Source organism: Sitophilus oryzae, unplaced genomic scaffold (genome assembly GCF_002938485.1).
Source record: "Sitophilus oryzae breed Bouriz unplaced genomic scaffold, Soryzae_2.0 scaffold_1430_pilon_pilon, whole genome shotgun sequence".
NCBI lineage: Eukaryota > Metazoa > Arthropoda > Insecta > Coleoptera > Curculionidae > Sitophilus > Sitophilus oryzae.
In genome coordinates, this window is record NW_022146094.1 from 1,008,380 (window position 1) to 1,024,576 (window position 16,197).

The 16,197-nt window shown below is 32.1% G+C and overlaps 1 protein-coding gene across 2 annotated transcripts; it reads right to left on the reverse strand.

Moving 5' to 3' along the window:
• Positions 1-3,084: 3,084 nt before the first annotated feature.
• Positions 3,085-13,694, reverse strand: LOC115876266. 2 transcript variants are annotated; one of them, XM_030891975.1, is made up of 12 exons: positions 13,407-13,691; positions 9,930-10,130; positions 7,739-7,873; positions 7,361-7,469; positions 7,119-7,268; positions 6,951-7,052; positions 6,680-6,729; positions 6,505-6,613; positions 6,260-6,301; positions 5,873-6,200; positions 3,753-5,812; positions 3,085-3,648 (listed from the first exon to the last, which is right to left on the reverse strand). In XM_030891975.1, the coding sequence occupies exons 1-12, from the start codon at positions 13,523-13,525 to the stop codon at positions 3,100-3,102; spliced, it is 3,954 nt and encodes a 1,317-aa protein (XP_030747835.1). In that variant the 5' UTR covers positions 13,526-13,691; the 3' UTR covers positions 3,085-3,099. The 2 variants fall into 2 exon arrangements, with proteins under 2 accessions (XP_030747835.1, XP_030747836.1); XM_030891976.1 differs by lacking the exon at positions 9,930-10,130 and having other exon boundaries at positions 13,407-13,694.
• Between the last annotated feature and the right edge of the window lie 2,503 nt (positions 13,695-16,197).

A 16,197-nucleotide genomic window follows, 5' to 3' on the forward strand; every position in this document is an offset into this window, starting at 1 on the left:
TCATCCATAAAATACATTATCATATTCACAATCTTTAGTAACGATAGCTTTTTCACAAGCCAGTAGTATATAATTTCGGATGTTTCTGTTTAATATATTAATTTGTGTTTTTAATATATGTATCCATTTTGATATTATTTATGGTTGTGCTTTCCTCATGATTATTACTATATATTATTAAATAGTTTATATTAAAGTAACAGAAACATTTTTATGTATTACTCCTCACATATGTAAAATAAATCTATTCTAAAGGAACCATTCAACAGGCACATATTATGTTTCATGTAGTAGTAAGTGGTGTAAGATAGAAATGTGATATAATTAGGTCTTCAAGTTTTATAAAATTTGTTCCTCTAGATACTCAAAGATGCAGATTCTTCGTTGTATCCAGTGGAAACTACCAGTAAGTATCTATTAGTAATTTTTTATACGTATGTACGAGTGACATGGAAGTTGTAAATAGAATAAGAAATAAAATAAAGATGTCTTAAATATTCACTTTATCAAAGTGCATACTTAAAACACCTTTTTAACCGTGTTCAAAATCGAACCGGAAATGTTTAGTATTAGCAACCTCACTTTAAAGGCGTTATTTGATATAAAATTCTTGAGTCTCTGCTTAGACAAAAAAGTTTCTTGGGGAATTTTTTAAGGACAAAAATCTCACATTCAACTTACAGCCTATTGGTTTTAAAAAAGTACTTAGATTTGCAAGACACGGTATAATATGCTATTATAGTGATATTCACAGATTGTTTAGAGGTCAAAAAGGGCACTGCGTATTATAGGTACTAATTCTTAGAATAAACATATTTTGCAGATCTACATTTTGCAATAATAATTTATTAACAGTTCCAGCTTATTTTGTTAATATAAGTAGGTATAGGCTTGGTGCATTCTTCGCCAGTGCTACCACCATCGGAGAATATCGTAAACAACTAGTACTTGCAAATACACGGATTTAAATACGGAGAATACGAAAAATTTATTATTTAATTATTTAAAAGTGTAAGCTTCATTCAGAACCTCCCAATTAGTGGAATAAATTAGTGGTTTCAATTACACTTTATACTCTTTAGTTTACGATCATTCACAATGTCTGAAAAACACTATTAAAATTAATAAAATATCCTAGCAACAGCTTGCGGTAGTTTGTTGTATCCATAGAGAAAGCATAATATGTAGCTTATAAAACAATAAACTTTTGATTTCTAACCAAAATTTTTCTTGACGGGTGATAATCAAAGGCCAAAATGACATTCCTCGCAAATTTTGAAGTATAATTAGTGGAAAAGTCAAAAGTTTGTTTCCACCAAAGTTTCCACTAATTGAAAATTACTATCACTAATTATGACGTTCTGAATGCTTACATCAAAATTAGGAGAACAAACTTCTACGATTAATTGAAACTACTAATTTATTCCCCTGATTTCGAGGTTCTGAATGAAGCTTTAGGAAGTATAATTTGTGAAAATTCTAAAAATAAAAATAAAAAAAATAAATATTTTGATGTCTTCAGTAGGTCTAACATGTATTATAATATATTATTCCAGTTAAAAAACTTTTTAGATGAGTTACGGTAGCGAGCTGAGTTTTAATCACCGGTTTAGCTAGTGGGGCTATTTCGGCTTTAACGAATTTTTTTAAAGGTACATAATTATAATTTTAGAAGATGTTTATATCATTTAATCACTAGTAGATTAAAAAAAGTATACCGTTAATATTGCCAAATTATATTTTATTTTCTCATAGTACCTGTACCTCTCATGTCTATTTAAATTTTTGATTATGTAACGAGAACTCTGTTTACTCAGTTGTTTTGTCGAACTGCTTGAATCCATTTTTGCCAAACCACGATTTCAATAATATTTTAATGTGATCAACAAGACGCGACGGCGCCGGCGGCGTGAAATAGGTACCTACTAATAGTTTCTGATTGTTGCCGACGAAGCGCTGCCGTCGGAATTTGTTCAAATCAGTGATATGCACCAAGCCTATATCAGTATGCTGAGATAAGATTTTACTATACAGTATTAAAAAAACCGTTAACAAAAAACCACCACAATCAAAAACCCTAATAATTATTTATTTATTAACAAGTAGAAAAACTTTTTTTATATTTTAATTATTTAGATATATTAATATTAGTATATAATACATTAATCTCAGTTTATCCCTTATCTAACTCAGTTTATTATTTTAATACCCGATCTAAAATTAATGGACTTTTATTTATTAATATGTCTTCCAGGAACAGTCATTTTTGAACAAAAAAAATCAACAGAAGCTATAATCAAAAAACACAATTTTCTCATTAAATACACACAACCAAACTTATATGGAATCACCTATTATTTTCCATAATTTTTGAGATGTATGAGAATTTTCTGTTTATGAATAAAACTCAGTCTTTACCAATGACTTTTAATGCAAAATAATCCATATAGCAATAAAAAAAAATAATCAGTTCCCAAAATAAACAAAATGGTATTTTTTTGGTTTCTGAAACGAAATTAAGATTTAAATTTTTAATGGCCAAAAAGCTTAAACAAAAAGAAAATTGGTAATTTTAATATTCTTTGTTGCCACCTCTAGCCCTTATGCAAGCTTCTATCCGCGCTGGCATGCTTCTTTTACGAAATTAATCCTAACTTTGTAAAGCAGTTGTTAAACTGCTCATCCAAGACAGAATTCTTTTAATAATATTGACTTCTTTATCGACAATATCATTCCTTTGACCGGCGAAAAACTTGTTACCTTCTTTTACAAGCATTTTTTCGTTGTTTTCCTCAAATTTTCTACTTGATTGTCCAAATCGTCTAGCTGTTTTTCAGTGAGTTTATCTCACCCAAATGATAGGTTTCTTGAAGTTTGTCCAAGTTATTATTAAAAGTTTTAAGTTGTTTTCAAGAAAATATGTTGGATTTTTCAAAGATTGTTGTGAAGTTAGTATATCGTTAGATTTAGGGATGTTATTTCTTAAGTTTTGTAGTAAAAACTTTTCTTTTTCTAGTAAAGGCAAATTAATGGCATTTTTCTTCGTTCAAAAGCTGTTGTAAGTTAGTATCAAACGTTCCATCTTGGTTAATGAGGTTTTTAGTTTAAAATATTCTTTATCAAGGTAATTTTTGGATTAATCTTAGGAATATCACTGATTTTATCTGTTCTGATGCCTTTAACAATTGCGTTGTTTGTTTGATCAATGTCTTTCTGAACCTCGTTCACAGTCTTGCTAAAGGAATGCTTGATTTTCTTCCCGAAATCGTTAATTTCGTTTAGGACATTATCCAAATTTGGACTTGGATATTTTGACATATCCGGGGATCTTTTTGACAGCTCAGACTTATGTCTTTTCGAACCATCTATAATAGTATTTTCAATATTTAACTGGTCTTCAATCTCGGCTTCTTTTTCCAAGATGGCGCCCACTGTTTCCTCGATGACTGCAGGATTTTGTGGACAGGTTGTGTTTTTGCAGGCGCACAACTTTTCAAGGTCTAGAGATAGGTCCAGAGTGCCATCTTCTTGCTTGACTATCTTCATAGGAAGTTTGATACCGCTGGCCATGAAAAATACTTCATTGGGATTGGACGAAGCCGATACTATTTGGCCTAAGCTGCTTGACCAATCAGATGCAGGCTGTGTCTGAAAAAAAAACCTATTTCAAAGATAACTAGGGACAATAATAGACTCTACTATGTACCAAAAATTCACTAGTGTGCTACTAAAGCTGTATTAAATTTACTTACACTTTCCAGAGTATTTCTACTTTCCAAACTAGGCACCAATTGCTCATCTGTATCCCCAATTACTTCACCACCGCTATTGGTATCTCCAAGTACACTTTCAGGTGAATTTGGTACCACACTTTGCAGATTTTCTTCATTGGGACCACCATTGACAATTTCATAAACAGTAGGCTCAGATTTCTTAGCCATCCGTTCTTTCAACATGCTTTTCAAGTTGTCCATCATTGCATTCAGCTCAGACTTTTGTTTCTCTATGGATTTTGGAGTGGTCAACCCAGTTATTCTGCTTGTAACAGGTTGAATTGGTTGGAGTCTGTTCTTGATCAAAGGAGGTTGTTGTTTGACGGTTTCTTGGTCTAAGCGAGGTTTTTTGACTTTAGCCATGTATTCTTGTAATTTAGCTTTCAATGCTTTTTTCTTAGCATCTTTGTTGCCAAACATACTTTCAGTTCTTTGATTCGGAGTGTTTTCAGTGATTGGATCATTACCAAATCTCGAATTCAGTAAATTTTCAGTGTTCTGAGCTGGCTTCAAGAAAGGTTTGTCCAAATTCATTCTGGATTTGAGTTTTTCAAAATATTTTTTTATTTTTTCCGGCTGCTTAGATACAACTTGACTATCCAAGCTATTTTCGGTCGGTTTTTCATCAAAAGGAGACTTCAGTTCTAAATTTCCATCGTTTTCATTGTTTCTGCCTTGGGCTAAATGATATGGAAATTCTTCTGGAGGTAGTATCATTTTTGGAAATGGTGTATTAAGTTTGTTGAGAAATTCTCTGGTTTCTTCGTTCTGGTCTACAGATTCCGGTGTTGTTACTTCGTCAGGTGATTCCATTTCTAAATTTCCATCATTAATATCACTCCTTCCTTTGGCTAAGTGGTAAGAAAACTCTTCTGGTGCTTTGTCAAGTTTGGGAAAAGGCGTAGAGAGCTTTCTTAAGAACTCCCTTGTTTTATCTTCATCCTGTACTGATTTTAGATTAGACTGTGCCTTTTTAGCAGCACTTTGAAGATTGGCTTTCTCCAAATTCATTCTGGATTTTAATTTGGAGACATATTTCTTCAATTTATCAGGTTTTTCACCATCCTGTCCTTTATTTTCTTTAATATTTTTATCTCTATCCAAGTTGGGTAAATCATTATTTGGTCTAGCCTCAACCATACCATCTATGGCATTATCATTTTCAATATTCTGATTCTTCTGACCTCTTTTTGTATTAGCATCTTCAATATAACTCTGTATCTTGTCTTTAAGTAGTTCTCTCTGTTTGTTTAAGCTCTCTAAAATGCTATTTGTTACAGCTTCTGTATTTGTATCACTGCTGTCATCTCCAGATCTCGATAAAATCGAATTTTGTTGGTTTATTCTTGCACTTTTAAGATTGTAGGGGTCTTTTGTGTTATCCAGTTTGAATTTTTCGGGCGAATAAATTTTCTGTCGTTTTTCCTTTAATTCTGCCAAGTATTTATCGAGTTTAGTTTTGTAAGTTTTCGTTGTTGGAGATTCTACAGGAGTTGTTTCAATAGGGTCCTCGTTGTTGTTTGACAGCCCAACATTTTCAGACAAAGTATCATCATTACCAAACCTTTCTTTGACTTCAACGTTATTCTCATTTATTGAACCATTTTCAACAGTTTTACCATTTGATAACTTGCTCAAAGAATCTTGCACCCTGTCCAAAACATACTGAGGCATCTTTTTGAAGTTGCTTAACAAGTTTTTAGTCATGTCGGAATGTTCGTCCTTCAAACTGTCCTGCTTTTCTGCATTTTCTGGGTCTTTTATGGCATCCAGGACGTCCTGAGCTCGATTTTTGATGTACTGGTTGACTTTTTTGAAGTTATCGACTACGTGATTGGGCAAAACAGGGTTGGGTGTTGCCGGACTGGCTGCTGAAGATAGGTCAGAGCCTAAAAGTCTGTTTTCTGAGGCTTTCGAAGCGTCCTCTTGCATTTTGCGGACTATGGATTGGACTTCTTGAATTGCGTCGTTGATTTTTGATATTTGACCGTCTGCATCAACGGGTTTTGTAGACGGAGATTCTATTGGATCACCTAAAACTACAAAAAAGTTTTGATAAATCAATGTACAAATAAAAAAAAATAAAAAGCTTTGCTTACCACTAAGAGGGTCAATTATTTCTTCTGTTTTGTGCATTCCTTTAAACAACGGAACACTAGTGACTTCAGGAATCTCATCAGAATCACTTTTGGTAGACGAATCTTGTAAATTCTTAGGCAGGACACTCTTTAGTGTTGGGGGAGACGATAATTTTTTTAATCTCTTCTCAGTAAGTTCTTTTAGTCTTGAGATCAAAGAAGGCTTGCCGGTTGTTATTATTTTGTTTGGTTTGATGATGCTATCTATGGCTTGGTCAGATGGAACGGTTGGTGAGTCTACTGAATTATCTGGTGAATCTGATTCAAACTCTGGAGGTTCAACAATGATCTACGAATGTTAAAGGTAAATTGTAAAATAGTTTGGTTAGGTAAATTATGTAAACATACATTGCTGTTTGTAGGTCCAGTAATGGCTTCAGAAGGATCAATCTAAAAAAGAAATAATTAAAAATAAAAAAAAAACAATTAAACGTAAAGGTCTCACAAAAATTCGAATTTATGTAGTCTAAAAGTATTATTTCTTTTTTAATTAATTATAATTAATAAAGAAATAATACGTTTTGACTACAGAATACTATAATAATTAGGACAGAATTAATCGAAAAATACTTATAATTTATTGGTGATCTTACATTGTTGTTGGTTCCTAGCAATGGAGGGGGTCCTTCTATAATATCAGGATTTCTTCTAATGTTTTCGTTGTCATCGTCACTGATTCTGGGGAACTGATCTTCATCGTATCTGAAAATATATACATTTTTAATGTAGGTCTAACTGAGTCAGTAATACATAATTCTTGTTTCTTACTCGTTGAATCTAGATTTCAAGTCAGGATTAGGCTCATTTGAATCCGTAATCTGAAAATACAGTAAGAAATAACAGTAAAATTACAGTTAATACTAATTTTGCATATGAAAATAAATAAAACATAACATTTATAATTAAAGTTCTGCTACTCTGGGTGCGAGTCTACCAAGGGATAGACTATATAGTTGTAAGGTATAAAAAATATCCGTAAAACCGTCTCTGATACTGGCTTTTGTTGTAGTAAAAAATATGAATGAACATATATATTTACATGTTTGCTGTCAGATCCTTGCTGGTCCTTTGGCTGGTCGTTCATGATAGGATTCAGTACTTTCGGTGGGTTGTTCGTATAAGTTGTCACCCAAATTGTAACCTAACAAAATAAGATAGAAAAATAAAATATTACTGAAAATTTTACAGCTGTTCTTATAATACTTACTGTTTCTATATCTGTGGTATCGGTTATTCCTACCAATCTACAAATAATGTCTTTAGTTTCGCCAGCCCTGTATGTCGATATTGGATACAGGGTTTTCGAGAAAATGTCATTTTGTGGGGTTAGGGACATTCTGTTTGATATACCCACTACCTATAAACCAAACAGTGTATTTTTTTGTATTATACAGAGTCAGCAAACTTATTATTTATTATTCTATGATTATTACTAAATTAACTGCTTACTTCGGGGCTATTTTTTAACATCATAAACTCGTTATCTTCTGTGTCAGGAAGATTTTTGCAATATATGTCACATTCGGTACATTTTCCAGTTATACATTTCATGCGGTTCCTAAAAAATAATTTAAAACACTTTATTGTAATTACCAACTAAAATCGTACACAAATTTTTCTTGAGATTTACGTACTATGCTGATACAATTGAAAATAATCATCATAAAACCGAAAATCTGTGAATAAACATAGGTTTTTGATATAACGCGATATCAAATGTGAAAGAGAGAGAGATAGTTAAGTTAGAAAAATAAATAAAAAAAGTTATAGAATTTAAAATTATCTCGATTCATCGTTAAAAAATGCATTTTTTCTAGATTTACTCACCTGCAATTTATACATTTGAAAATTGCTTGAGTTTCTTTAGGCGAATCTCTTTTAACTAACATCAGAGGTCGGATATTATTTGTTGGAGACTCAGAGATAAGGTTTGATCTGTGTATGGATCCCACAATATTGTTTCTGAAAAGAAATAGATAATAATAGAGGCATTTGATTCTAAATTCATTTTTATAAACATACTAGCGTGTACCCGCGACTTCGTTCGCGTCGAATTAATCATTTGTAATGGTGATGATAAAGCAAAGCAAGAATTTCTATTAACATACAAACTGGATAAAATTTTCTTACATTTATGTCAGCATGAGAAAAAACAATCGAGAATAAACCCCTCCTTATCGAACCTCTACACCCCAAAGTCAATCCGTTTGCCTAAAATCAGCTTTAAACGTCAAGCAGTTTAAGCAGAATCGTGATTACTCAATGGAACCCTGTATAAATTTTCAAAAACCTTAAAATATGTAAAACAACAATATAAAATATACGTGTTTAAGAGTTTTTTTCCGAAAAACTCACCGGTTTTCGGAAATTACTTTAATATAATTCGGAAATTCTAATTTGGGGGGTGGTTTCACCCCTTAGAATTCTAGTTTCGAAAAATCCCTCCTTATCGAACCTCTACACCCTAAAGTCAATCCGTTTTCCAAAAATCAGCTTTTTATGTCGAGCGCTTTAAACAGGATCGTGATTAATCAATGACCAGATTTTTTGAAACACCCTGTATACATTTTTAAAAAATCTTAAAATATGTAAAAACAAAATAAAAAATATACATATTTAAGCGTTTTTTCGAAACTTGACCGTTTTTAAATAAAAATATTGTAATATTTGAGGGGTGGTTTCAACCCCTTGGAACTGGAATTTTGAAAAGTCCCTTCATATCGAACCTGTACACCTTAGAGCCAACCTGTATGCCAAAATTGAGCTTCTTACGTTGAGTGGTTTGAACAGGATCCTGAATAATCAGTGAGTCAGTCACTTAAGGATTTTATATATTAGTACAGATTACAATTAGTGGAACAGCATTACTTATGCATTTTTTATACACTTTATAACATAAATATCTACTATTTGAGTGCCAATAATCATAGAAGAATAAACTACAGTAGCCAGGTTGTACGAGAAGTTTAAATTAACAGCAGTTATATCTCGCAAGTTCCATTATCCTCTAACCCCGAAAGTGGTGAAAATTTAATATAAAGCGTTAGAATGTCAGGTCTCCCATATGGGAGCATACGGTTTCTGGTCAGGTCGGTGATAATATATGCCCTAGGAAAAGCTGGGCGTAATGAAAGCCATACGTTATTGATGCGAGTTAAGCTCGAGGTCAGACAGAAAGTTACACAGACACTAAACTGTTAGAATACGTGTTTCAACATTGAAAAGCCGGCAGCTTTGTGTCGTATTTGATACAAGAAACACTACGTTATTTTTAACAAAATCTTGTCCTAAAAACTACTTGAAAAATTTGGCGCCGGGAGGTACGTATAGCCGCCCATACTAAAATATGTTAATATCTCGAAAACTGAGACTTTGACTGATTTTGATGTTATTACAAATTTTGTTGCAAATATTATTCCTAATCTTAATTTGAAAACCGCGTTTCGCTAGCTTCTGTAATTTTGGAGTTACGATTTTTTTAAATTTTAACTCCCTCCCATACCCCCTTACCAACCCCCACCCCCACCAAAAACTAAGACAGACAGACAGACAGTAACACCAAATAAGAACGCCCCGGCGAAGTAGTATTTATAAAGAGTGCCGCCGGGGAAAGAACGTTCCTGGAGAGGGACAGAGGTGTAGGTTAGATTTTAGTGAGGTAAAAATCCCACATAACTCGTCTGGCACATAGAAGGTTTTACCAGGCGAGTACCTGTTGCAGGTTTCCCCTTCACCTCTTAAATAAAAAACAGACAGACAGACAGACAGACAGACAGACAGACAGACAGACAGACAGACAGACAGACAGACAGACAGACAGACAGACAGACAGACAGACAGACAGACGCATATAAGTTAAAACCCAACTGAACAATTTTCTATTCCTACCATGACGTCTTTTTCACAACATCTTCAAAGACCCCAAGTAAAAAATAACAAGCTTTTCACCTAGCAGGTTCCTTCTTACAGATAATATCAGAAGACATTTCCCGTTTGCCAAATTACAATAACTACTTACGACTGACATCTCTGCTTTCTCTTTGACTTATTCTCTCCCGTTTCGACGCGATCTCGTGCCCCGTCCTCAGTATCGTCGGTCTGCCTGTCGTTCTCTATGTCTATCAAGGAAAGAGCGGGGCTTTTAGCGGTAGCGCCCGAGTCGTTCGTAATTTCCGATTTAATTTCATCTACGTCAGATTGCCGCTTGCCGTTGCATTTTCTGGAAAAGCGAATGGAGAAAAATTAATAAGAAACGAAATATAATGAAAATGTTGGGAAGAACAAGGAAAAGAAATGGTAGCAATCAAGATTTAACATTTTTAAAAGGTATTAAAAATAATTATTCGGTGTTATATACAGGGTGTTCCATGAAAAGCTAATATTTAAAGGCGTGATTCTTGGATCTATTCTAAGAGAAAAACTTCATATGAAGGTATGTCCTAAACATCTTAATTTCTGAGATACAGGGTGGTAATTCGATATTAGGTGTAGAGGTTCGATAAGAAGGGATTTTTCGTAACTCGAATCTAAGGGGATGAAACTATCCTTCGAATATTAAAATATTTTTTATTTAACCGGTGAGTTTTTCGGAAAAACTCTTAAACACGTATATTTTATTTTGTCGTTTGACATATTTTAAGATATTTTATAAATTTATACATGGTGTTTCATAAAATATGACCATTGAGTAATCACGATTCTGCTTGAACTGCTTGACGTTTAAAGCTGATTTTTGGCAAACGGATTAACTGTGGGGTGTAGAGGTTCGATAAGGAGGGGTTTCTCGAATCTCAAATTCCAAGAGGGTGAAAAATCCCCTCAAATATTACAATATTTGTTATTTAAAAAACGGTTACTGTTTCGGGAAAACGCTTGGACAAGCATAATTTATTTGTTTTTTACATATTTTGAATTTTTTTAAAAAATCATACAGGGTGTTCCAAAAAGTTGGGTAATTGATTAGCCACGATTCTGCTTAAACTGCTTGACGTAAAAAGCTTATTTTTGGCAAACGGATTTTTCGAAAGTCAAATTCCCAAGTTATATAATAATATCGCCATATTGTTTTTTCACATGCTGACATAAATGTGAGAAAATTTTATCCAGTTTGTATGTTAACAGAAATTCTTGCTTTGCTTTATCATCACCATTACAAATGATTAATTCGACGCGAACGAAGTCGCGGGTACACGCTAGTATAAAAATATACGTAGTTCTTTAAATTCAAAACATTCATTTTTAAGACACTCTGTATACATAAATAAAATTATTGATTTTTAAAATATTATTCGCAAATTAAGGAGAGGGAAATCAGACAATGAACAGAGATGATAGGTGTTACGTAATAGGTTTGAAACTACCGTTCGAGACGCATTGATGTTATTTTGGTTTATAAATTTTGGATAGTTATTGTGACAAAGAATGTTATTAAAGGTAAAGTAAATGTTTCCTTATTATTTAACTAGTGAACCTCGGTAGCGAGCGTAGTTTTATCACAGAACAACTGTGGTTTTATCACCGGTTTTGCTAGTGGGGCATAACTGGAGCTATTTCGGCTATAACGAAATTTTTTAAAGGTAAATAATTATAATTTTAGAAGACGTTCATAAAACATTTAATCACTAGTTGATTAAAAAAGTATACCATTAATACTGCAAATCCAAAATAACGGAGCTATTTTCTACTATAAATTTCAAAAAAATATTTTTTTTGCTAAAATTTTGAGAACCACTGAATCTTTTCTGGATTTTCTTTCTTGTAAATTTAATCTACTACCTATGTTGCCATATTATCAAGAAATTATGTTTTTTAACTAAAAACTAAAAAAAATTCCAAAATTTTTTCAAAAAATTCCGAATCTTCAAAATGTTTTTTTCGCGAAAAAAACCTCCTCGGCGTGTTTCTGAGATTGAAATGTACCAAGCCTATACAGTTGGCCAAAATCTTACCCCTTCAACTTTGTTGAACGACTCTGGTTTGTGATACTACAACCTCTATTTTTACGTATTTCTCTGAATGTCATATCCAAAACACTGAACTAACTTTTAATGAACTTAAACTGTTTGTTAATTACTCTATATCCCCTCCTCATCTTTGTTTTCGTCAGTTCAAAAACTATAAATAACCGTTTTAAGCAAAGACAAAAAGGAAAACATAATTAATCATCTGATAATTGCCTGTCACCGACAAGACTAATTATGATAATTTCCATCAAGGACATGAAAAAATATATTTTGTTAATTAATCGAAAACACTTACGCTGATCAAATATTTTTTTATATTATTTTTCTTTGTTAGAAAGAAGTATAATAGCAGTGTTGAACAAAAAGCATGAGAAATTTTAAGGTTTTTAAGTAAATGAAGGGTATTTTTGTTGGTCTTTGTGGTTTGGTAATGATTAATTGAAAATTCTCCTGGATTTTATAATGGAGAGAGGGAATTTTTGAACTGTCTGTCAAGGATTAGGATGCTATTTTTGTACTTAGTGTAGAGAACAAGCAGTGACGGCGCGTGAATCAAAATTTTGAGGATGCAAAACCTTAAAATTAAAATTTAAGTCTTTTTAGAAAAGACTTCAGTCATTAAAAAGATTGAAGTCTTTTTATAAAAGGCTTAAGTCAGATTTTTCAATACCACTAGCAAATAAAATGTTACTTTTTCGGAACCAGGTATTTTTGTACAAGGTCTTTTTTTTAAAGTATCTCGCTTTCTGATGTTTTGAAATATTCCGTCTATATCTATACACAGTGTATGGAAAAGCGGGATCCTCGTTCAAGCGGAATTCAATTGCGAATTTACATAGATATTGGCGCGATTAATTCAAAAAAGCCGCATCCATTTTGTACCCGTACGCGCTGCATATAAGATTTTCTTATTAAAATCTTATTTTCACAGCAACGAAGCGCTCAAATATGCTAAAAATGACGCGAAAAATATTCCCCTATTATACACTCACTGAGAGAAAAATTTAACAGGGTCTATCAACAGGTAAAATCGATCCACGACCCTTCTGCTTCACTGCAAAAGCAAATGATCACAAAAAAGCGACAGAAAGGAAAAAAAACGGCGTCAAAGACGGCTGGGGAATGACAATCGATGATAATTTTGACGAGGTCAAGCCCTAGACGTCATTTACTTGACCCGTAGTCTTCTTTATTTTTTAATGGCGCTTACTGCCAGTTAAGAAGGTTGTAATGTATTTTTATATTGAGTAAAAGTGATTTTTAAATGGTGTAGTTTAAATGGTACCAATCAAACTAAAATAAAATCCAACTTCTATATCCTGTATCTCCGAAACTAAGTATTTGTTTTTATATTTTTGTACTTTTGTGCAACTTTTGTGCATAGGTGTAAAAATGCTTTACTCTTATGCCTATAGGCGTTAAAATAACATTTTTATATTTGTCAATCACGTCGCAAAAATTAATACTTTTGTGACGTTTGAAAAAATAGTTAATTTTTTGAAATAAAAAATAAAATGAAAATAAAAACTCACGTTTCTAATTTTCCAGGTTCCAATCCATCGTTCCCATCATCAAACAAAGTGATCGATCCCGATTTGCAATTAGCTACGCATAGAAATAACAGGAAAAATACAAACAGATTTTTGTTCATATTTTTATGTTTTTTTTTCAAAAAAAAAAACAGGCGTCAATTTGAAAGAAAGCCAGCGAAATTAGGTGTCAAGTTTAGAACATTTTAATTCAGACTGATTAGCCTATGGATCGATGTGTTTGAAATTTTGTTTCTTTCGGTATGTATTTGAACATCAAAACGCTGACATGGGCTAGAAAATATTTAACTAGGTTAAATAGTTGTTTGTGCGGTATTTGTTTATGTTATAGATGTGCTGTAATGTTTAAACAATTATTCAAGGCAGTTATGTTAATGTAAGAATCATATTAATTTATTTTTTGATATAATTTAATCTGATTACATTATACAGGGTGGTCTGAATTGTATTCGGGAAATTTCGCCAGCATATTCTTCAAATAAAAAGAAGTAAATATGTTCCTAGAAATGTATATCCTAAAATGCTTCGTTTCGGAGATACGGGGTGTAGAAGTTTCATTTTTATTTCAATTTTCTTCAAATAATTTTTGAACTATCGCCGATATTCGGATGAAAATTTGTGTCTGGGTGTGTTTTGACATAAGACATTTGATTTTGATGTCAATATGACTCCTATCTGTACGGGAAGCCACATACATGTGTTTTAACTGTTTTGAGGAGTAATAACTTTTCGTGCGTACCTGTATAAAACTACTGGCTGAAAAAATATACATTCTCGTGATTTTCTACGTAAAAAATGTCTCTTGGTAAAAATCGCTACGAGCAACCGATCTCAAGATATTTGAAATGGAAATAATCAATACATATCATTTTATCTAGATAGTTATTTGAGTGAAATGATAAATTTGGGAACTTATTTTTTTAAATCAGTCTTTTAGAAGATCTTACGTTTTACCTGGCACGTAAAACTGGCAGGTAAAACGTTATGTGTAACCGAGGCTTTAGAATTAATTTCTTGACTGTGTCAGTAAAAAAAAAATGTAAAATTAACATTAAACTGATTATTTTGTATTAACACAGGCCTGAGTTTGCCAGAGACAAAACCTTGCGATAATATAAACAGACTTTGTGCTAAAATAATAGAATTTCGGAAGGTTTTCGGGACCTTTAAGGTCACCCCACACAAGCGAGAGTACAATTTCGGGTAATGCCGAAACTAACTGTTCGATCCTAAGTAAATATTTAATAATTTCTGAAAGCGGCGTCTTGTTTTGTCTTAATTAGCAAATTCGGAGCTCGGCGAGTTGGTGTCTGGGATAAGTTCAAAAAATACAGGCAGATGTATATAGAAAACTACGTCAGTGAAATCGCAACCGGACTTTGAAAGGAGTAGCGAAATAAAACTAAAAGAATTTCGGACTTCCATTGTCCTTATTTATTTTGGATTTGTTTTAGAATTGTTACTCTGAGAAAGTTACTCTAGATAAAATTATACAGGGTGGTCTGAACTGTATTCCGGAAACTTCGGCAGCATATTTTGCAGATAAAAATAAGTAAAAAAGTTCGTATAAATGTATGTCCTAAAATTCTTAATTTCGGAGATACAGGGTGTAGAAGCTTCATTTTGATTTCGATTTTTTCCAAACAATATATGAAGTAACGTCAATATTTGGATGAAAATTTGTGTCTATAGAGAAGTTTTTTGACATGCGAAATTTGATTTTATTGCCAATATGACTCATGTATGTAGACAACTCTACTTAATACCCACCCTGTATACAGGGTTGTTCACCACATACGACACGGAGTATTGCAGCTAAAAAACGATTAGTTTTTTACAAATTGTAAGTTTTGGGTTCGTTGAAGGACTACTAGAGCTACAATTTAAAAATATTTTTACAAAATACAGAGTGTCCCAAATCCCAAATAAGTAAAAAATATTATAGTTGTATTTTTTTAAATGGAACACCCTGTATATTATCCTATTTTTAGATTCCACGATTGAAGTAAAGGTAAATTTGATTAAATGTTATCACACTTAAACCTAACCGTTTTTGAAATATTTTCAATTTAGTGAAATTGCAGTAAAAAATTTAAGGCTTTATTTCTCCAAGGGTACCAAAGTTTTTAATACTAAATATTTACTGAAGATTATTTATTGATCAGATATTGTGTTGCAATAGTAAACATTAAACTACCTTATACAGAGTGTCCAAAAATTTATATTAAATAATTACTAGCTTCAAACGGCAATAACTTGTTTAATTTAAATCGAACACTATGTATATTTTACGAGAATCAGATGCACAATTTAATTGTCTACCAAATTGTATTATACCATTTCTTACATATCTCTTCAGGTTTTCGTAGAAAATGCATTTTCTTATAATTTAGACCTCATTTATCACTATACCCATGGAATATTGATATTTTAGATTATTTTTAAAAATGTAACAAATTTTCAAAGAGTACAGATATTATATTGTCGGTATAGTTTGCTTGTTTCATTAAAAAATAAAAAAAACTGTTTAAATATTTTTTCTTAAAATGCAATATGATCATCAATTATTAATATGATCCCAGTATTCAAGCTACATTAATTGACTGTTTACGTTGATTAATAATAATTACTCCAAATACTAAAAAAACTGAATTTTGTATGTGTATTAAATAGTGTGGTAAAAAGTAACACCTTTTTACCACACTGTCTAATTCCACCAAAATGAATTTTCATGTCTAAACATCACCAAAAAAATTATAAATATTTTATTTAA